At 46.3% G+C, this 22,016-nt stretch overlaps 1 protein-coding gene across 2 annotated transcripts in view; it reads left to right on the forward strand.

Annotated features, from left to right (window-relative positions):
* The window catches only part of tmem68 (transmembrane protein 68), a 56,330-nt gene that overhangs the window by 1,376 nt on the left and 32,938 nt on the right, over positions 1 to 22,016 (forward strand). For both annotated transcript variants that reach the window (XM_072467749.1, XM_072467750.1), the window contains exon 3: positions 8,234 to 8,660. In XM_072467749.1, coding sequence (XP_072323850.1) covers positions 8,336 to 8,660 — 325 coding nt within the window. In that variant the 5' untranslated portion in view covers positions 8,234 to 8,335. The remainder of the gene's footprint in view (positions 1 to 8,233; positions 8,661 to 22,016) is intronic.

Genomic DNA, 22,016 nt, shown 5'->3' on the forward strand with positions numbered 1-22,016 from the left:
TGACCTCCCCCCTGGAATTCCTGACCCCCCCCCATGGAATTCCTGACCCCCCCCATGGAATTCCTGACCCCCCCCATGGAATTCCTGACCCCCCCATGGAATTCCTGACCCCCCCATGGAATTCCTGACCTCCCCCCCCCCCCCAATGGAATTCCTGACCTCCCCCCCCCCCCAATGGAATTCCTGACCTCCCCCCCCCATGGAATTCCTGACCCCCCCATGGAATTCCTGACCCCCCCCCATGGAATTCCTGACCCCCCCCCATGGAATTCCTGACCCCCCCCCCATGGAATTCCTGACCCCCCCCCCCATGGAATTCCTGACCCCCCCCATGGAATTCCTGACCCCCCCCATGGAATTCCTGACCCCTCCCCCATGGAATTCCTGACCCCTCCCCCATGGAATTCCTGACCCCTCCCCCATGGAATTCCTGACCCCCCCCCATGGAATTCCTGACCCCCCCATGGAATTCCTGACCCCCCCCATGGAATTCCTGACCCCCCCCCATGGAATTCCTGACCCCCCCCATGGAATTCCTGACCCCCCCCCCCCCCCGAACTGTCCTCACAACCCTGACCCAAAGCACGGCCCCATTCTCCCCGGGGCATGTACGTCTTCGTTCCGCTCCTTTTGCACTTTACCGTTGGAGCTGGGGACCTGCTGCGCTGCTTGAATTTCACCCGGCCTGTGTTTGAAAGATCGTGCGCGACAAGTGCTTAAGAATTTAAGGCAGATAAATCGGTACAATGGCAATGTGTTACTGATTGCCACTCCGTGGAAGTTATGGCCCAATCTCCGGCTTGGGGGTGGGGCTGTGTAAAAAGTTCCTGTGCAAGAGGAAATTCTGGTTTGTTTACTTTATTAAGTTCTGATAAGATCTTTTGGCAGACTGGAATGTGTTTGCCCCTTATTACCGAGGGTTTAGATTGGTAGATTTACAAAAAACACTCCAGTGACGTCTTGCAAAATTGTACCTTGACAACAAACTATTCTCTATGTCTAATAAGTTGACATTGAACCGTTTTTTCTCTGAAGAAATGTATTTGAGGAAGGATATATTTGCCTTGAAGGTAGTACAGTGAAAGTTCAATATTTGTTCCTGGGATGAGACAGTTGTCCTATGATGAGAGGCTGAATAAATTGTCCATATACTTTCTGGAGCTCAGAGGAATGAGTGGTGGTCTCATTGAAACATATCAGATTCTGAAGGGGCTTGACAGGGTCGACACTGAGAGGTTGTTTCCCATGGCTGGTGAGTCTAGAATCAGGGGATGCAGTCACTGAACAAGGGCCAGGCCACTTAAGGCTGAGATGAGGAGGAATTTCTTAACACACAGGATAGTGAATCTTTTGAATTCTCTACCCTAGAGGGTTATGGATGCTCCCATCATTAAATATATGTTAGACAGGAATAGACAGAATTTTGGTGTCTCAGGAATTCAAGGGATATGGGGAGTGGACAGGAAAGTGGAGTTTTTAAAAATAAATTGAGAGTACCCAATTTTTTATTTCCAATTAAGGGGCAATGTAGCCTGGCCAATCCACCTACCCTGCACATCTTTTGGGTTGTGGGGGTGAGACTCACACAGACAAGGGGAGAATGTGCAAACTCCATGCAGACAGTAATCCAGGGCTGGGATCGCCAGGGCTGGGATCGAACCCGTGTCGTCAGCGCCCTAGGCAGCAATGCTAACCACTGCGCCACCGTGCTGCCCCTAGGAAAGTGGATTTGACGTTGAAGATCAACCACATTCTGAATGGTGGAGCAGGCTCGAGGGGCCAAATGGCATACACCTGTCTGTGACTCTATAGTAAAATTATAGTGTTTTATAAAAAAACAAAGCTGTCAACATTGACATATTAGGAGCAGCAATGATTATGGGTCAATGAAACGATGCAATTTTAAATTAAAAGAATTAAAGGGAAGGCGGGACGGTAGCATAGTGGTTACACTGTTGCTTCACAGCACCAGGGTCCCGGGTTTTATTCCCGCTTGGGTCACTGTCTGTGCGGAGTCTGCACAATTCCCCCCCCCCGTGTCTTCGTGGGTTTCCTCCGGGCGCTCCGGTTTCCTCCCACAAGTCATGAAAGACGTGCTGGTTAGGTGAATTGGACATTCTGAATTGTCCTTCTGTATCTGAATAGGCGACAGGTGTGTGGCGACAAGGGAATTATCACAGTAACGTCATTGCAGTGATAATGTACGCCTACTTATGACAATAATAAAGATTGTGACAATAATAAAGATTATTATTGTTAGAATTTTCTTAGAAAGGGTTGTTAAATGTGCAGTTCTCTGTCTGCTATCATTCTTGAAGCAATTCATCAGTTAATTTTAAAGGAAATTGGATAGTTCTTGAAATTAGGAAATATAGTGTATAGGTACCAAGTAGTAATAGGCCTTCAAAAGGGGATTGGGTAATTATCTGAAGAGAAAATATTTTCAGGGCCATAAGAGACAGGGCACAGAGAATGGAGTTGGTTTTGCAGAGAGTTGATGGAGACCATGAATGGCCTACTGTGCTGTTTCCATTCTGGGAAAGAACACTAACAGAAACTTGATCAGTTGAATAGCCATTTGTTGTGCTGGAACATTCTATGATTCTAAAAATGACAAGAGTGCAAACATGTTAAACGTTTTTTAAAAATTATATACACCAAAATAAATCACTCTGAATGAGATAACACGAATCAAATCTAGAACACATTGCCTTTATTTTGATCAAATCTGGCAGGCAATAAAGTCCTGATCCTGTTTGTGATTTCTTATGAAACAATAGCAGGGGCTGACCGTGCTGAAATGCATTCTGTAAATTTGGCCTCGGTGATGGTCATCTTAATTTTCGTAAATTTCGCTTGTCTCATCTACAACAATCTAGATTTTGAGTCAATGCTGGAGTCATGCCTCTGACCATTCACTTTTGAAGACAAAATCAAAGGTTACAGGCCGTTGTACTGCTGGACTCCCAGCTGGAATTTTTTAACATCGTGTGTGGAGAACATTAATATTTTCTTTCACCATCAAAACGTCACCAATCTCCATACTTAACCTTCTCCCACTGCTGCTAAAATAATAATGCGCACCTGCTTCACTTTAAGGATTAACCTGCCAATCACCCTGCCTTCATATTGCACCAACTACAATTCAGTCAAGACACTCTTTCTGCATTCCCACCCAAAATTGGTGATGTGGTAAATAGTGTTGCTAACTTTGGCTGTGTTTCTTAATTTGGCTGTGTTTCATAACTTTTGCTCAAGAGTCGCCAGGTATCTTTCGACACCGCCACAAGGTTCAGAACCGAACACTGATCGATGACTCGATACAATGCTCATTTATTTACACACAGTCAAATCTACTCATGCATAAACTCTACAAACTAAACTACCGCTATTACTAAATCCTACATTTAGCTTTGGGCGCCCACTCAGTCAGAGGAACAATGGCCGTTGGTCGGTTCTGAGGCTGCTGGATTGAGCGGTTTACAGGATAGCAACTAGGAACGTCTATCTCATAGCTTGCGTTGACTTGGAACTTGGTCTGATGTAGCTGCTGGGCAGGTCTCTCTCTTCGCTGAGAGCCAAAGCCAACGAAGAAAGATTCTCCCTTGGGGAATACCTTTTATACTAAAAAGGGCTTCACGCACTTTTGGGCGGGCCTTGAACTTGGCCTAAATTAATTGGGTCTTTCCCAATCGTTCGTATCGATCTTCCTCCAATAGAGGGGTGGTTCCCTGATTGTTGGGCGTGTCCTAGGTGACTGTTGGTCTGCTTTGTTTTAGTCTCTTCTGGCGCCAGGGTGTCTGCCTTAACATTGTGTATCTAAATGTTTCCCTTTAGTCACCGGAGATGGCTCATTAGTATGTAGATTGCTGAGCAGTTTCTGTCCTGTCTGAGAGCTTAAGGTTCTAATCAACAGACAGACCTTGCACCTGCTCATTTCTTAGTATTGTCCAATTTTCCCTGCATTCTTTACAAGTGTCCATTTTGTAATTGGGACATGGCCATCTCAGATGGCTACAATAGTGAGGAGGAAAGTCTTAGATTAAAGGACAAAATATATGGACCGGTAAGATGGGCAGATCAGTGGCAAATAGAATTTAACCCAGAAATGTGTGAGATAATGCATTTTGGGAGGGTGAACAAGACAAGGGAATATACAATGAATGTTAGGACCCTAAGAAGTACAGAAGATCAGAGGGACCTTGGTGTGTGTGTGTCCATCGATCACTGAAGAGAGCAAGGCAGGTAGATAAGGTGTCAAGAAGGCATCTGGGATCCTTGTCTTTCTTAGCTGAGGCATTGAATATAAGAGCAGGGTAGTTATGATGGAGCTGTATAAAACGTTGGTTAGGCCACAGCTAGAGTACTTTGTGCAGTTCTGGTCGCCGCACTACAGGAGGAAGTGATTGCACTAGAAAGGGTGCAGAGGAGAGTCCCCAAGATGTTGCCTGGGCTGGAGCGTTTCAGTTATCAAGGGAGACTGGATAGATTAGGTTTTTTTTTCCTTGGAACAGAGCAGGCTGAGGGGGGGGGGGCGACTTGATTGAGGTGTATGAGATTGAGGGACATAAATAGAGTGGATAAGGTACTTTTCCCTTTAGTGGAAGGGTCAATAACAGGCAGGCAGAAATGTAAGGTGAGGGGATGTGAGAATAGCTTTTTCATTCAGAAGATGGGTGGAATCTGGAACTAACTACCTGAAAGGGTGGTAGAGGTGGGAACCCTCAACATTTAAGAAGCATTTAGATGAGCACTTGAAATGCCATTGCACACAAGGCTATGGATCAAGTTCTGGAAAATGGGATTAGAGTAGATAGGTGCTTGATGGACCACAGGGGATCTTTCTCTGTTGTTAAAAACTGTATGGCTCTCTCAGACTCTCTGTTACTCATAACTCATAATCTTGGCTAAGCTGCACTGGCTCCCCATATCTCAATGGTTTGACATTCAGATCCTCAATTATCCTAGCTCCAGTCCCCAATCCCTTGTTCCATTATTTACTGGTGCATGTTCAGTTTCTTGGTCCTTTAGAATCCCTACCTTAAACTCCTTTGACTTGTCACCCATTCCTCTATCTAAAGTTTCCAAAAAATAGCTGACTTTTATATTCACTATTTTCTACACAATGTTTGAGACATCTTTCTGCAGGTGTGAAAAATTGGAATTTGTTTGTATTTGTTGTTGAATGTATATAGTTTTACTTGACTCCTTTTGCTGCAGCACATTTCCTCAATCGAGGTAAAAATGTAAAACTCCCATCACCCCAGATGAGGGGTCTCCAGCATTATATAATACATCTAGATAGGAGTGTGATCTTCCTTCCTATCCTTTTATGGTTAATAACTTAAATATATCTTTCCTAAGAAACTGTACTGTCACAAAAACATTCAAATTGTGTGATCGTATAACATTAATTCTCGACGCTAACAGTCTCCGAGCTGTGGAGATGCTGACCTCAGTACACACGCCCTAAAGGTTGCCCATAATACTCCACACTGCATTCTGCCTCAGTGCACGTGTTAGGAACATTGGACTTTGGAGCAGAAATAGGCTATTCGGCTTTTCGAGCCTGCTGTGCAATTCAATAAAGCCATGGTTGATCTGGTTGTGTCTCAACTTGCCTGTCTGCAAATTCTTGATTTCATTGCCTATCAAAAATCTGTCTAACTCAGTGTTGATTAAATTCAATGACCCAGCCTTTCTGGGGATGAGAATTCCACATACAAACAACCCTCCGAAAGAATAAGTTTCTCCTCATTTCAGTCTTAAGAGGCAGACCTCTTATTCATCTTACTCTTAAACTGTGTCACCTAGTTATATCTCCCCCACAAGATGGAACGGTCTTTCAGTATCCACACTATCAAGTCCTCGCAGGATCTTGTATGTTTCAACAAGATCACCTCTCATTTTCCAGTGGATATAGGCCTAACCTGTTCAACCTTTCTTCATAATGTAAGCCCTTCATCTCAGGAGGGAGTCAAGTGAACCTTCTCTGAACACCTCTCAATAGAATGATATTTTTCAAATAAGGAGACTAAAACTGCATAGTATTCCAGATGTGGTCTCACTAAGGCTACTGTGAAACGTCCCTACTTTTAAATTCCATTGGCCTTGAAATGATTGGTAACATTCAATTTGCCTTGCTAATTACTTGCTGTATCTGCATGCTAACATTTCATAATTCATGATGTGGAGATGCCGGCGTTGGACTGGGGTGAGCACAGTAAGAAGTTTTACAACTCCAGGTTAAAGTCCAACAGGTTTGTTTTGAATCACTTGCTTTCGGTGCACTGCTCCTTCCCTGGGTGAATCACTTTCGGTCCCTTCATCCAAGTCATTAATATAGATTGTAAATAGTTGAGGCCCCAGCACTGATCCATGTGGCACTTGACTAGTTACAGTTTACCAACGTGAAAATGTGGGCAGCACGGTAGCACAGTGGTTAGCACTGTTGCTTCAAAGTTCCAGGGTCCCAGGTTCGATTCCCGGCTTGGGTCACTGTCTGTACGGAGTCTGCACTTTCTCGCTATGTCTGCGTGGGTTTCTTCCGGGTGCTCTGGTTTCCTCCCACAAGTCCCGAAAGACGTGCTGTTAGGTAATTTGAAAATTCTGAATTCTCCCTCTGTGTACCCGAAAAGGTGCTGGAATGTGGCGACTATGGGCTTTTCACAGTAACTTCATTGCAGTGTTAATGTAAGCCGACTTGTGACAATAAAGATGATTATTATTATTAAATGACCCTTTTATCAAATTACTGCTGGAAACTGTTACAGGGTTGATTGTGCGGTTCTACAGAGCAGTCAATGGTTGCAATCTTGAAAAATGGTTAATTAGAATTCAGCCCCTGTTCATGTGTTTACAAGGATTCCAAGGTGATACCAAAGCAGGAGGCAGAGTTAATTCCTTGGAATATCAAAGGAAGTGCTGGGGGATATTGAGTTTGAGGAATTAGCTTAAAGCTGACAATTGGAATTCAGAGCAAGTGTGATGTACGTTGATATAAATATAAGGCAATAATTATGCACTGGAACTAAGATCACTGCCGTAGAAGAGCATAGGGATATGCGAATACAAATTCACAGGAGATAATATAAATAACATCTCAACTCACTGGGTAAAAAGACTAAAATATGAACCAATGGAGTTCTTAGTTTATCAAGTGGTAACGAAAATGAAAGTCCAGAGGTATGATAATTCACAACCTTTGTAAGACCTAAGTTAGGGTACTGTGTGTTCCACACTATAAAAGAATAGTGAGACTTGAAAGGGTAAAATGCATGTTCACTAAGATTGTACTTCTTCAAATGAGCAACTTCAAATACAAAGGAAGTTGGAAAATCATTTTTTCTCCTGAGAACATTATAGTTTATTGAATTATGGAAGTGTTCAAAATTATAAAAGGATAGGTAGGGTAGATTGAAGGGGAATGATTTCAGCCCAGGCCGTTGGGTCTGGAATGAGAAGCCATTGATGCAAAGTTTAAGACATTTAGTAAAGAGAGCAGGGGAAACATTTTTGCATGGAAAATTGAGAGGATGTAGAATTAAGTCAACTGACAAAATGAGATTGGATAACTGGATGAAGGAAAAGTGGTTGAACAAATATGGAAAAAAGGTGGCCAAATGTGGTTAGAATTATTTACTTGCTCAGAGATTAAGTACCAACACAAACTGATTGAGTTGAATGGCCTGTTTGTTACAAATTCTACGTGTAAGGTTTGCCATAATCCTGAAAATCTGTCTTTTGTTTCAATGATGCCAATGAATTGTGGATACATTGACATCCTTGAGCTTTCTGTTGTTTGCACTAAAATTGAGTGTACCAATGTCGTGATCTTAAAATATTCCTTTCTCACTCCTGTTAGCCTGTGGTATCATGCATGCATTTGTTTACGGTGGAAATGTTGATATTTCTTATGACTATTGATTTAAAATGACAGTTGTGCTATACAGTTAAACAAAATTATTAATTTGTATATAGGCCGAACTGTTAAATAACTTGATTTATTTGGCTAAGAGGAATCAACTGAAGGTATAGGAGTGCATATTTCATGAATAATTATCTTCCAGATTTTTGGTCATAAGATCTAGTTGTAATCCCACTATTTCCAAAATATTGGCTGGCGTACTATTTGTAATTACTTATTTTGAGCTTAGCAACAAACTTTTCTCTAAGCTGTATTAGGTTTTTTTTCAAATTACTGAGATTATAACACTATTTTCTGTTCCTACAGTTGACAAGAACTTTGTCTTACTCTTAAGAGAATACTGCTAGACCTGTCGTAATGATCCCCAAACTCTATCTCTGTACTGATGTTTGCTGATGTTGGTTTGGTATGGCTGCTGCTGATGAATCCTATGTGGAAGGACAAAATGGGAGTTTTGTGTCCTACATGATTGACATAGTGGAAAAATGGACCGGCTTGGAAATCCTGGAAGGCTCCCTACATTACTTGGACTACCTCTTATGGGTTTTCACTCCCCTCATCATTGTCTTCATTTTGCCATTGTTTATTATTCTGTTCCTGTACCTGTCTATTCTTTTTCTGCACATGTACAAAAGAAAGAGGGAGCTGCAAGAGGCTTATTCAAATAATGTTTGGGATGGTGCTAGAAAGACTTTGGCAACTCTGTGGGATGGACATGCAACAATATGGCATGGTAAGCAGTTTTTGTTTTTAATATGATTGTTATTATTATACTATTGATCATAGTTGCAATCAATATTGTTAGCAACAATCAATGAGAGAATGTTAGGCAAATTATTTTTTCCTTTTGAAAAATAAAACATTTTTCAGTTGACCCATTCTAAAATTCATGAAATTACAAGGGACTGATAAAGATGATGCAGGCAAAGTTCAAAACACTGGATGAAAATTGAAAGTTATGTTTAGGCTAAGGTGAAATTCAGAAGGACCTTTTTTCATAAAAGGAGTAACTGGCTATCTGAATCTGGCTATCTACCAAGGCAGATAATCAAACCAAAACTTTGTGGTTGAAATGCTCTGTACGGAATAATTTGACCTTCTGCTTCTGAAATGTGAATAAATTGTAGACTGGAAATTAAATTTTTATATGTCATGAGATTATTCTTTAATATTGAAGTTACAATGGGCCAATGGGTGTTCAGTAAAATATTTTCTGTCAATCCTAAAATATACATGGCTACATTAGGTGTGACTATATTAAGAGTACGGAACATAATACAATGGACAGGATTTTCTGTTTGGAAGACTATGTTCTCCTGTCGGAGTTGAATTGCTACTGAGTGCAAATCAGGAAACAATTCCCAATCCTCAGCCATGCAAATTGCAAGTGATCCCCAAGGGAATCCCTCTATCAGGCCGACTGGCCCGACAGCGAGGTCCCGCGGCTGGCCACACATATACACACGCACACACACACACACACCCAACCCCGGATTTTCTGCATTTCTCCCCTCCCTCCCACCAAGTACAGGGGTGACTCGCCTGCTTCTCAGAGATCCCCTGCATAACTGGACCCCCTGCCAGGAACTACTTGATATGGGGGGACCCCTAGGGACCTCCTGAATAGGGTAATTTCCCCCCCCCCCCCCGACCTCAATAGGGAGAACCCCCCTATTCAGGGACTCTCTTGGTGGGGTGGGGTGGGGTGGGAGATCACCTCTTTATTTAGGGGGTCTCTGGGAGCTGGGCTATGGGGTTGGGATGGGCATGTCCAGCATTGTGAGTGGGGGAAGGGGAGAGGGTGGCCCTCAGGTGGATTTTCCGGGCAGCCTCCTTAAGGGGTTACCCCCTTGGCTCACAGCGAGGTCCACCACGTCAGGGCCACGTTTGTCCATACCTGTTGTAATCCGTACCCACGTGATTTCTGGCTCAGAAGCCCGGAGAATCCAGAGGGCCTGGAGAATCTGGTGCCCGGCTAAGTGGATGCAAATGGCTCATTAAAACCCGTTTCCATCCTCGTGCTGGCACGTGGCCGAGAACCCCGATTCCGGGCACCAATCCTGTTTTTGTGCCGGATTCTCCACCACTTTGGGAACCCCACTACCGGCAGTGGAGAATCCAACCCAATGTTTGGTAGCATGGAAAAGTTTGTGCCCTAACTAGCCTAACTCTGTGGATTTCATTGCCTCTTACTGTGTTCTGCTTGAAAGCATTTACACTTGTTTTGTTTAAAAGTATCTTATTCTAGGAGCAGTTACTGTTGTGGGGGGGAAAAAAGCCTTTCTGAATTCCTCCTTAAATTGAAAGTTAAGAATTTCAGATTTCACCAGCGTTTGAGCGTTTTGCATACATCAATTTTATCGGTTCACTTTATAATTTCAAAACCTTTGGTTGTGTTCATTGGAAGTCTCCTAATTATCGAAGGATAAACTAACTTGTCTAACGTTTTGTCATTGGCTAATAGCTGTAATAATCATCGTTATGCTCACTGATATAATATCCCTCCAGGTGACGAAGTATTTAACAGATGGAATCAAACCAATTCTTTAGATTTATGTTGTTCTGTACTTTGCTAATGCAACTCAATTACTTAGTTTGTTCTTCAATGCAGCTTAATGCAGGACTGGCAGTGTCAAAGAATCATCTACAATAACCCAAAACCTTTTTCTGGTCAGATCACTGTAGTTTCCATTTAACACATGGATTTTGCTCTTTTTCTAATGTTAATAGTATTCCAAATGAAATCATCATTGTGGTTGGCTACTCAACCAATTATTTATAAGCTCCAAATCTTTGAATTTTATATTTTTCATTAGTTGCACTGTGCATTGCATTGCTATAGTTGACAAACTTGGAGGTATATTAACCTATTGTCTGAAAATGGAAGGAACTCCAGAATTGAATTGATGTGCTTGCTCTGTAAACTCTTTGCAGCTTTAAAGATTTTCTGTTTTTAAGCCTACTATCTATTCACTGCCATATTTTAACTATTGCTTCATTGCTGTTCATGCTGCATTGTCAAAGATGTTTCTTTTGAACAATGTTAAATTTGAGATTGTGTCTATTAGTTCAGGCAGATCCTATAACATTATTCAAAGAAGGGCAGAGGGCAATGAGTTCTTTCCAGTGTGTTGGCCAGCATCCATCTGTCAAGCAACCCATCAAAATAGATTTGGCACTTATCGAATTTTTCATTTGAGAGCTGGTGTCTAAATTGGCTGCTGCTTCTATGTACAAAGGACAGTGACTACACTGCAAAAGTGCAAGTATTTTTCTGGATTTGTCTTTACTCATTTGTGTGAAAAAAACAAAGAAAGTACAGCACAGGAACAGGCCCTTCGGCCCTCTAAGCCTGGGCTGACCATGCTGCCCATCTAAACTAAAATCTTCTACACTTCCTGGGTCCGTATCCTTCTATTCCCATCCTATTCATGGATGTCAAGATGCCCCTTAAATGTCACTATCGTCCCTGCTTCCACCACCACCTCCGGCAGCGGGTTCCAGGCACCCACTACCCTCTTGTGTAAAAAAACTTGCCTTGTACATCTCCTCTAAACCTTGCCCCTCACACCTTAAACCTATGCCCTCTAGTAATTGACCCCTCTACCCTGGGAAAAAGCCTCTGACTATCCACTCTGTCTGTGCCCCTCATAATTTTGTAGACCTCTATTCGGTCGCCCCTCAACCTCCTTCGTTCCAGTGAGAACAAGCCGAGTTTATTCAACCGCTCCTCATAGCTAATGCCCTCCATACCAGGCAACATCCTGGTAAATCTCTTCTGCACCCTCTCTAAAGCCTCCACATCCTTCTGGTAGTGTGGCGACCAGAATTGAACACTATACTCCAAGTGTGGCCTAACGAAGGTTCTATACAGCTGCAACATGACTTGCCAATTCTTATACTCAATGCCCCGGCCAATGAAGGCAAGCATGCCGTATGCTTTCTTGATTACCTTCTCCACCTGTGTTGCCCCTTTCAGTGACCTGTGGACCTGTACTCCTAGATCTATTTGACTTTCAATACTCTTGAGGGTTCTACCATTCACTGTATATTCCCTACCTGCATTAGACCTTCCAAAATGCTTTACCTCACATTTGTCCGGATTAAACTTCATCTACCATCTCTCCGCCCAAGTCTCCAAACGATCTAAATCCTGCTGTATCCTCTGACAGTCCTCATTGCTCTCCGCAATTCCACCAACCTTTGTGTCGTCTGCAAATTTACTAATCAGACCAGTTACATTTTCCTCCAAATCATTTATATATACTACGAACAGCAAAGGTCCCAGCACTGATCCCTGCGGAACACCACTAGTCACAGCCCTCCAATCAGAAAAGCACCCTTCCATTGCTACTCTCTGCCTTCTTTGACCTAGCCAGTTCTGTATCCATCTTGCCAGCTCACCCCTGATCCCGTGTGACTTCACCTTTTGTACCAGTCTGCCATGAGGCACCTTGTCAAAGGCCTTACTGAAGTCCATATAGACAACATCCACTGCCCTACCTGCACCAATCATCTTTGTGACCTCTTCTAAAAACTCTATCAAGTTAGTGAGACACGACCCCCCCTTCACAAAACCGTGCTGCCTCTCACTAATACGTCCAATTGCTTCCAAATGGGAGTAGATCCTGTCTCGAAGAATTCTCTCCAGTAATTCCCCTACCACTGACGTAAAGCTCAATGGCCTGTAATTCCCTGAAGCATTATCAAAATCTTTCTGAATGTTTAATTTGTATCAAATGCAATTCCTTTGTATATCACATGAGTGAAAAACATGATCGAGCTATTTAAGTGTTACCTCATTGCCTGGAAAGATGTTGTTGTCCTTCAGCTTGGAGATTTAATTCACTAGAGGACTGGTTTTCCCACCAGCAAAAGTGTAACTTGGGTGTTGTGCCAAAAGTGGTTTGTGACGTGTTGTTCAACATTAAATCAGACTAGTTTAGTCTGCTTGCTTGTTTCACAATGACTTGTAATTATTAACATAAAAATTACAACAGTACCTCGAGTATTTTGCATAACATTAGGAATGTTACAAAGAATTGGCCTCCAACCATGTCTTATTGTAGGCAAAGATGGCTGAGATTAACTGATCAACAACTTGTATTTATATTGTGCCTTAGCAATAGAACGATTAGAAAAATATATTCCAGGCTGGAAGGGAATGATCAAGAGTGGTGACTGAGCTTGGGCCTTGGAAAGATTTTTAAATGCCCAATGGTTTTGATAGGCTGTTGCAAAGAATAGAGTCAAGGCAGATGAAAGCTGTCATAATCATGGGGCAAATTGGAGGGGGTGAGGGATACCGTAGTCCAAAACATGTTTCAGTCAAAGGGATTTAGGTCTCGAGGAAACTGCAGATATAAGGTGGATTATACAAAAGAGGGTAAGGATTTTAAATCTGATATGTTGATGCAGGCACGTAAGCAATAGGTCAACAAAGCATAAAAGTATATACCAAAGTGTGATTTGGTATAGGGCAGTTCATGTGCAGCAGAATTGTGGACAAATTGGAGTTCATGGATGATAAGAGAACAGCAAAGCTACCATTGGAAAATCAAGTCTACAGATGACAAAGAAGTGGTTTCAGCAGAACGGCTGAGGGAAGGACTGGAATGGGTAGTGTGTGGCAGTAGAAGTAATGCAGTCTTAATATATTGAATTTTAAGCTCAGCACAGGACATTGACTAGTGTATGCCAGACTGAGCGAGTAACCAGGGAGGGGGATCAAATCCAAGGTAATGAAATGGAGTTTGTGGTGATATATGAAGATAATGGTGTGGAGTTTCTGATGTTTAGCTGAAAGAAGTTGCTACTCACCCGTGACCTAATTTTTGAAAGATGTTTTGAATTCTTGGAGACGGTTCAGGATCAAGAGGAACAAAGTTACTACTGGATCCATCTGACTCTTGTGTTCTGCCTGTTCTTAACTCAAGTCTTGCATATGAGATTCTTAAACCACTTACTGGGGAACAGTGTTTGGAAGATTGGGGGATGAGAGTGGGTGTGGATTGGTGAACAGAAAGAATCACACTATTTCTTCTGCATTATTGCCTCACACCAAAGGGATGCAAATACAAACAGATCTAGTGCAAAACTTGTCCAATTAATTGCGAGATCTGACCAAAGTTGGTCTGAGAGTTAAAGAAGCTCAGCTCCTCTGATTGGACTTAAAAAAATAAAAAAATATATATATTTACTGATGCTTTGCATTTTAACAAACAATGCAACAAAACCACAGGTAAGGAACAAGCACCACAAGAGAAAATAAAGGATCAACATGCGTGAATACAGAGGGGACAGAAGAACCATACAACTTGGTCAATACATTCGTTCGGCATAACTTATTCCCACCAGGAAAGAAGTGAAAGACAGGATAAAATCATGAAACACCGTAAAATGGTGCAACATCTTCTCACACGGTGATTGCTTGTAATTACCACGAGAGTTCAGGATAATTTTTTCTTGCCATGTTCAGGCGTGCACCAACGTACATCTCCCTCAACTCCAGCAGTGCAGAGGCAGGCACCAGTGACACATTGCCACCCCCTCCCCTCTGATACCAGACCCGTCTGTCCCCCTGCAGGATCCAATCACTGATCCTTTATACCTACCCTTAAAAATAAAACATGCACAAAATTTGCAGGGACCCCAGTTCTAAAAGGAGGTTACATATATATTGGTCTCAGGCCCAGTACAGAACCAACATCATTCCATACCATTATATAGAGAGGACCAGCAGCTATATGTTCAGATTAAGATCAGTGCCTTCAACGTCTCCCAACAAAAAGGGACAGAGAACTACCAGGAGTGGATCACAGGATGACAAAGGGTCAGTATTCCCCGTGCAAGCACAGAACTCGGATCAACTCCAGGTGCCTGTGCACAGAACAGTCCTCTCATGATGTCCCTAATAAATTCCTTCAACAAGGGACATCCCAAGCTCCAGGGGACAACAGGATACCAACCACAGCGCAGACCTGACTTGCCCAGCACACACAAGACCGCACCCCTAGGACATCCAGCACAGCCCAAACCCCAGCCAGTCCTTCACCACCTCAACCACACCCAGGGGAGAAGAATCTTCAAGACACTTTATAATTGGGTGCCTGGTGGTGGTGGGGTGGTGGTGGTGGAGGGGGTTGGGTGCAATACAACAATAACAGACCCCCCCCCCCCCTCAAGAAGAAAACACCTTGGAAAATGCCCACGGTGACCCAGGAATGATTAAGGATTAACCAAGCCCAGCTCAGCATGTGCTGCCACTCATTACCTAAAAAACACCAGCCTCAAGGAAGATTAAGAAGGAACCCAGTCCTCCTCAAGATGCACAATCTGCCCAGGCCATCAACAGAGATAGGCACTGATTCTTAAATTCAAAATAACAAAAAGCAAAATAAAAACCTGATACGATTAGTTCTAACTGGGGGACTATAGAACATAGAAAGAACTGTCCAGCACAGTACAGGCCATTCGGCCCACGATGTTGTGCCGAACTAGTCTGAAACTAAGATCAAATCAACCTACTCCCAATCATTCTAGTGCACTCCATATGCCTATCCAATAACCGCTTGAAAGTTCCTAAAGTGTCCGACTCCACTACCATAGCTGGGAGTGTGTTCCACGCCCCAACCACTCGGTGAGTAAAGAACCTACCTCTGATATCCCTCCTATATCTTCCACCATGAACCTTATAGTTATGCCCCCTTGTAACAGCTACATCCACCCGAGGAAAAGGTCGCTGAACGTCCACTCTATCCTTCGCATCATCTTATACACCTCAATTAAGTCACCTCTCATCCTCCTTTGCTCCAAGGAGAAAAGCCCTAGCTCCCTCAACCTTTCCTCATAAGACCTACCCTCCAATCCGGGCAGCATCCTGGTAAATCTCCTTTGCACCCTTTCCAATGCTTCCACATCCTTCCGATAATGAGGTGACCAGAACTGTACACAATACTCCAAATGTGGTCTAACCAAGGTCTTGTACAGTTGCAGCATAACCTCACGGCTCTTAAACTCAATCCCCCTGTTAATAAATGTTAACACAACTTCCGGTTGCGGCGATGCGAAGCTAAGCCGCACATTTCGGCAGCTCACGCTAGAACAGACTTTTGGGCTCTCCGGAGGAGCCCCAACGGAAATTTTTTGATCAAATCCCGTGTGGGAAGGTGAAGTAAGGTCCCCCTTCCGTCATGTATGGAGGGGACTCGAAGTGGAGCGACGGAAAAAGAGGCTTTGGAGCAGCGGCAGAAACAAGGGGGGAAAAACAAAATGGCGGAGGGCGGAGATCGAGCAGCATGGGGTCCGGACCAGCAGGAGTTTCTCAGGCACTGCGTGGAGGAGCTTAAAAAGGAGGTGCTGGCGCCAATGCTGTTGGCGATCGAGGGGCTGAAGGCGACCCAGAAGGCCCAGGCGGTAGAGCTCCGAGAGGTGAAGGAAAAAACTAACGAGAACGAGATCTTGGGCCTGGCGGTGAAGATGGAGGCGCACGAGGCGCTGCACAAGCGGTGGGCCGAGAGATTCGAGGTCCTGGAGAACAGGTCGCGGAGGAAGAATCTCCGGATTCTGGGTCTCCCCGAAGGAGTGGAGGGGACTGATGGCGGGGCGTATGTGAGCACGATACTCCATTCGCTGATGGGTGTGGAGGGCTCTCAGAGCCCCCTGGAGCTAGAAGGGGCTCACCGTGTCCTGGCGAGGAGACCCAAGGCTGGCGAGCCGCCAAGGGCGATAGTGGCGAGGTTCCATCGTTTCGCGGACAGAGAGAGTGTCCTGAGATGGGCCAAGAAGGAGCGGAGCAGTAGATGGGAGAATGCGGTGATCCGAGTCTACCAGGACTGGAGCGCGGAGGTGGCAAAGAGGAGAGCTGGCTTCAACCGGGCCAAGGCGGTGCTGCATTTAAAAAAAAGGGTGAGATTCGGATTCGGAATGGTGCAGCCAGCACGACTGTGGGTCACGGATCAGGACCGACACCACTATTTCGAAACACCAGAAGAGGCTTGGACCTTTATCCAAACTGGACTCTAACTGAGGGACTGTGATTGTGGGGGAGATGTTGAATGTATACAGGGCTGTAAATATGGGTAAAGAATGTTTCTTGGGTGGGACGATGGACAGGGATGGGGGAAGAGTTTTTGAAGGGGGGGGGCAGTGAGGAAAGTGGGCGTCAGCGCTGGAGGGAGGTGAGACTCGGGGATGGGGGAATTGGGATAAGGCCGCAATAGGAGCTGCGCCACGGGGCGGGGCTGGCTCAGGAAAGTGCGGGCTTTTTCCCGCGTTAGGGGGGGGGGGTGTGTGGAGGAGCGTAAGGAGGAGGCGGGATTTCCACATGGTGGGGTCAACGGGAAGGCGGGGGAAGCCGGGGTCAGCAGGAGTCAGCTGACTTACGGAAGTATTACGGGGGAGCAAAAGGGCTAGATTCCGATCTAGCAGGGGGGGGGGGGACAATGGGGTTGCTGCTGCATTGACCGAGGGGGAACTGAAAATGGAAGAGGTTCCCCGTCTGGGGGACCGGAGGGTGCGGGAGACACAGACACGGGACTGGCCTAAAATAGGAGATGGCTAGTTGGCAAGAGGGGGGGGGGGGGGGCGGGGGGGTAGCCCCCCAATCCGGCTGATCACGTGGAATGTGAGAGGCCTAAATGGGCCGGTTAAGAGGGCCCGAGTGTTCGCGCAGTTAAAAGGGACTGAAGGCAGACGTGGTCATGCTTCAGGAGACCCATCTGAAGGTGGCAGATCAGGTCAGGTTAAGGAAGGGTTGGGTAGGACAGGTGTTCCATTCGGGGCTGGATGCGAAGAATAGAGGGGTGGCAATACTGGTGGGGAAGCGGGTGTCGTTTGAGGCCAAGAACATAGTAGCGGACAATGGAGGCCGATACGTGATGGTGAGCGGTAGGTTGCAGGGGATGGGGGTGGTATTGGTAAATGTATACGCCCCGAATTGGGATGATGCTGGTTTCATTAAACGGATGTTGGGGCGTATCCCGGACTTGGAGGTAGGAAGCTTGATAATGGGTGGGGATTTTAACACGGTGTTGGACCCAGCACTGGATCGCTCCAGATCTAGGACCGGAAAGAGGCCGGCTGCGGCCAAGGTGCTCAGGGAGTTTATGGACCAGATGGGGGGGAGTAGATCTGTGGAGATTTGCCAGGCCTCAGGCCAGAGAATTTTCTTTTTTCTCCCACGTGCACAAAGCCTACTCCCGGATAGATTTTTTGTTCTGGGCAGGGCATTGATCCCGAACGTGGAGGGAATGGAGTATTCGGCCATAGCCATTTCGGACCATGCCCCGCACTGGGTGGAACGAGAGTTGGGGGGGGGGGAGGAGAGGGACCAATGCCCGCTGTGGCGGTTGGATGTGGGACTGTTGGCAGACGAGGAAGTGTGCGGGCGTGTATTGAAAGGTATCTGGAGGCCAACGACAACAGGGAGGTGCAGGTGGGAGTAGTATGGGAGGCATTGAAGGCGGTGGTCAGGGGAGAGTTAATCTCCATCAGGGCTCATAGGTAAAAGAGAGAGGGCAGGGAAAGGGAGAGGTTAGTGGGGGAGATTTTAAGAGTAGACCAGAGATATGCAGAGGCCCCTGATGAGGGACTACTCAGGGAGAGGCGAAGTCTCCAGACGGAGTTCGACCTGTTGACCACAGGGAAGGCAGAGGCACAGTGGAGGAAGGCACAGGGGGAGATGTAGGAGTATGGGGAGAAGGCGAGCCGGATGCTGGCACATCAGCTCCGTAAGAGGATGGCAGCGAGGGCAATAGGTGGAGTCAAGGATGGAAGGGGAACTACGGTGCGGAGTGCGGTGAAAGTGAATGAGGCATTCAAGGCCTTCTACGAGGAGCTGTATAGGTCCCAGCCCCCAGGGGGAATAGAGGGGATGCAACGATTCTTGGACCAACTGAGGTTCCCGAGGGTGGAGGAGCAGGAGGTGGTTGGTTCGGGGGTGCCAATTGGGGTGGAGGAGCTGGTTAAAGGACTGGGGAGCATGCAGGCAGCGAAGGCCCCGGGACCGGATGGGTTCCCGATGGAGTTCTATAGGAAGTATGTAGACCTGTTAGCCCCGTTGCTGGTAAGGACTTTTAATGAGGCAAGGGAGGGGGGGGGATCCCTGCCCCCGACAATGTCGGAGGCGACAATCTCTTTGATCCTGAAGCGGGATAAGGACCCACTGCAATGTGGGTCGTATAGGCGGATCCCGCTCCTCAACGTAGATGCTCAATTGCTGGCAAAAGTGTTGGCTACGAGGATTGAGGACTGTGTCCCGGGGGTGATTCACGAGGACCAGACGGGATTTGTAAAGGGCAGGCAGCTAAATACCAATGTGCGGAGGCTCCTAAATGTGATAATGATGCCATCGGTGGAGGGAGAGGCGGAGATAGTGGCAGCCATGGACGCGGGGAAGGCCTTTGACTGAGTAGAGTGGGAGTATCTCTGGGAAGTGTTGCGGAGGTTTGGGTTCGGGCAAGGGTTTATTAGCTGGGTCAAGCTCCTATATAGAGCCCCAGTAGCGAGTGTGGTTACGAATCGGCGGAGGTCGGAGTACTTCCGGCTGTATCGAGGGACGAGGCAGGGGTGCCCCCTGTCCCCTCTGCTGTTTGCATTAGCAATTGAACCTTTGGCCATGGCGTTAAGGGAGTCGGGGAAATGGAAGGGGGTGGTTCGAGTGGGAGAGGAACATAAAGTGTCGCTGTACGCAGACGACCTGTTGCTGTATGCGGCGGACCTGGTGGAGGGGATGGTGGAGGTCATGCAGATCCTAAGGGAGTTTGGGGACTTCTCGGGTTACAAGCTCAATGTGGGGAAGAGTGAGCTCTTTGTGGTGCATCCGGGGGATCAGGGAAGAGGGATAGACGACCTATCATATGGTAGGAGGGCGGAAAGGAGCTTCCGGTACTTGGGGATCCAGGTAGCTAGGAGCTGGGGGGCCCTGCACAAACTCAATTTGACGCGGCTGGTGGAGCAGATGGAGGAGGACTTTAAATGGTGGGACATGTTGCCACTCTCGCTAGCGGGCAGGGTACAGTCGATTAAAATGGTGGTCCTCCCGAGGTTTCTTTTTGTATTCCAATGCTTTCCAATTGTGATCACCAAGGCCTTTAAGAAGGTAGGCAGGAGCATTATGGGTTTTGTGTGGGCAAGTAAGACCCCGAGGGTAAGGAGGGGGTAGAGATAGAGGAGGGCTGGCGTTGCCGAATCTGGGGCTACTACTGGGCAGCCAATGTGGCGATGATCCGTAAGTGGGTGATGGAGGGAGAGGGGGCAGCATGGAAGAGGTTGGAGATGGCGTCCTGCAAAGGAACAAGCCTAGGGGCGCTGGTGACGGCACCGCTGCCGCTCTCGCCGACAAGGTACACCACGAGTCCGGTGGTGGCGGCAACGCTAAAGATCTGGGGCCAGTGGAGACGACATAGGGGTGTGATGGGAGCCTCGGTGTGGTCCCCAATCAGGGATAACCATCAGTTTGTCCCAGGAAGGATGGACGGGGGGGGTTTCAGAGCTGGCATCAGGCAGGGATTAGAAGAATGGGGGACCTGTTCATCGATGGGACGTTTGCGAGCTTAGGGGCGCTGGAGGAGAAGTTTGGACTACCTCCAGGAAACGCCTTCAGGTACATGCAAGTGAGGGCGTTTGTGAGGCGGCAGGTAAGGGAATTCCCACTGCTCCCGGCACACGGGATTCAAGACATTGGGATTTTGGGCGTATGGGTCAGAGAGGGCAAGGTGTTGGCCATATACCAGGAGATGAAAGAAGAGGGGGAGGCTTTGGTAGAGGAGCTGAAGGATAAATGGGAAGAGGAGCTGGGGGAGGAGATTGAGGAGGGTCTGTGGACTGATGCCCTAAGTAGGGTTAATTCCTCTTCCTCGTGTGCCAGGCTTAGCCTGATACAATTTAAGGTGGTTCACAGAGCGCATATGACGGGGGCGAGACTGAGTACGTTCTTTAAGGTGGAGGACAGATGCGGGAGGTGCTCAGGAAGCCCGGCGAACCATGTCCATATGTTTTGGTCATGCCCGGCACTGGATGGGTTCTGGAGGGGAGTTGCGAGAACAGTATCGAAGGTGGTGAAAGTCCAGGTCAAGCCAAGCTCTGGGCTAGCACTATTTGGAGTAGCAGATGAGCCGGGAGTGCAGGAGGCGAAAGAGGCCAGTATTCTGGCCTTTGCGTCCCTGGTAGCCCGGCGAAGGATCTTGTTAGTGTGGAAAGATGCGAAGCCCCCACAGTTTGGAAGCCTGGATAAATGATATGGCAGGGTTTCTCAAGTTGGAGAGGATAAAGTTTGCCCTGAGAGGGTCTGTGCAGGGGTTCCCCAGGCAGTGGCAACCATTCCTAGGCTATCTCGCGGAGCGTTAGATGGAGTTCGGTCGACAGCAGCAGTAACCCGGGGGAGGGGGGGGGGGTTCCGGGGAGGGGCATCTGAGCAAGAAAATACATAAATGATCCGGAAAACTGATATATACGGGAGGAATCCAATGTACAAAGTTCTGTATCATATTGATTCGCCATGTTTATGTCTTGCTATGCGAGTTTTCTTTTCTTTTTGTTACGGGGGGGGGGGGGGGGTTGTTTGTATGGTTGAAAATTTTGTTGAAAAATTCTTAATAAACATATTTTTAAAATAAATAAATGTTAACACACTATAGGCTTTCTTCACGGCTCTATCCACTCGGGTGGCAACTTTCAGAGATCTATGGACATGAACTCAGATCTCTCTGCTCCTCCACATTCTTCAGAACCCTGCCATTAACCCTGTAATCCGCATTCAAATTTGACCCACCAAAATGAATCACCTCACACTTATCAGGGTGAAACTCCATCTGCTAATTTTCAGCCCACCTCTGCATCCTATCAATGTCTCTTTGTAGTCTACAACAGCCCTCCACATTATCCACTACTCCACCAATCTCGGTGTCATCAGCAAATTTACTAACTCAAACTTCAACTCCATCATCCAAGCCATTGATAAAAATCACAAATAGCAGAGGATGCAGCACTGATCCTTGTGGTACACCGCTGGTGACTGGGCTCCAGGATGAACATTTACCATCTACCACCACCCTCTGTCTTCTATGTGATAACCAGTTACTGATCCAAT

The sequence above is a fragment of the Scyliorhinus torazame genome, chromosome 11 (assembly GCF_047496885.1).
Source record: "Scyliorhinus torazame isolate Kashiwa2021f chromosome 11, sScyTor2.1, whole genome shotgun sequence".
NCBI lineage: Eukaryota > Metazoa > Chordata > Chondrichthyes > Carcharhiniformes > Scyliorhinidae > Scyliorhinus > Scyliorhinus torazame.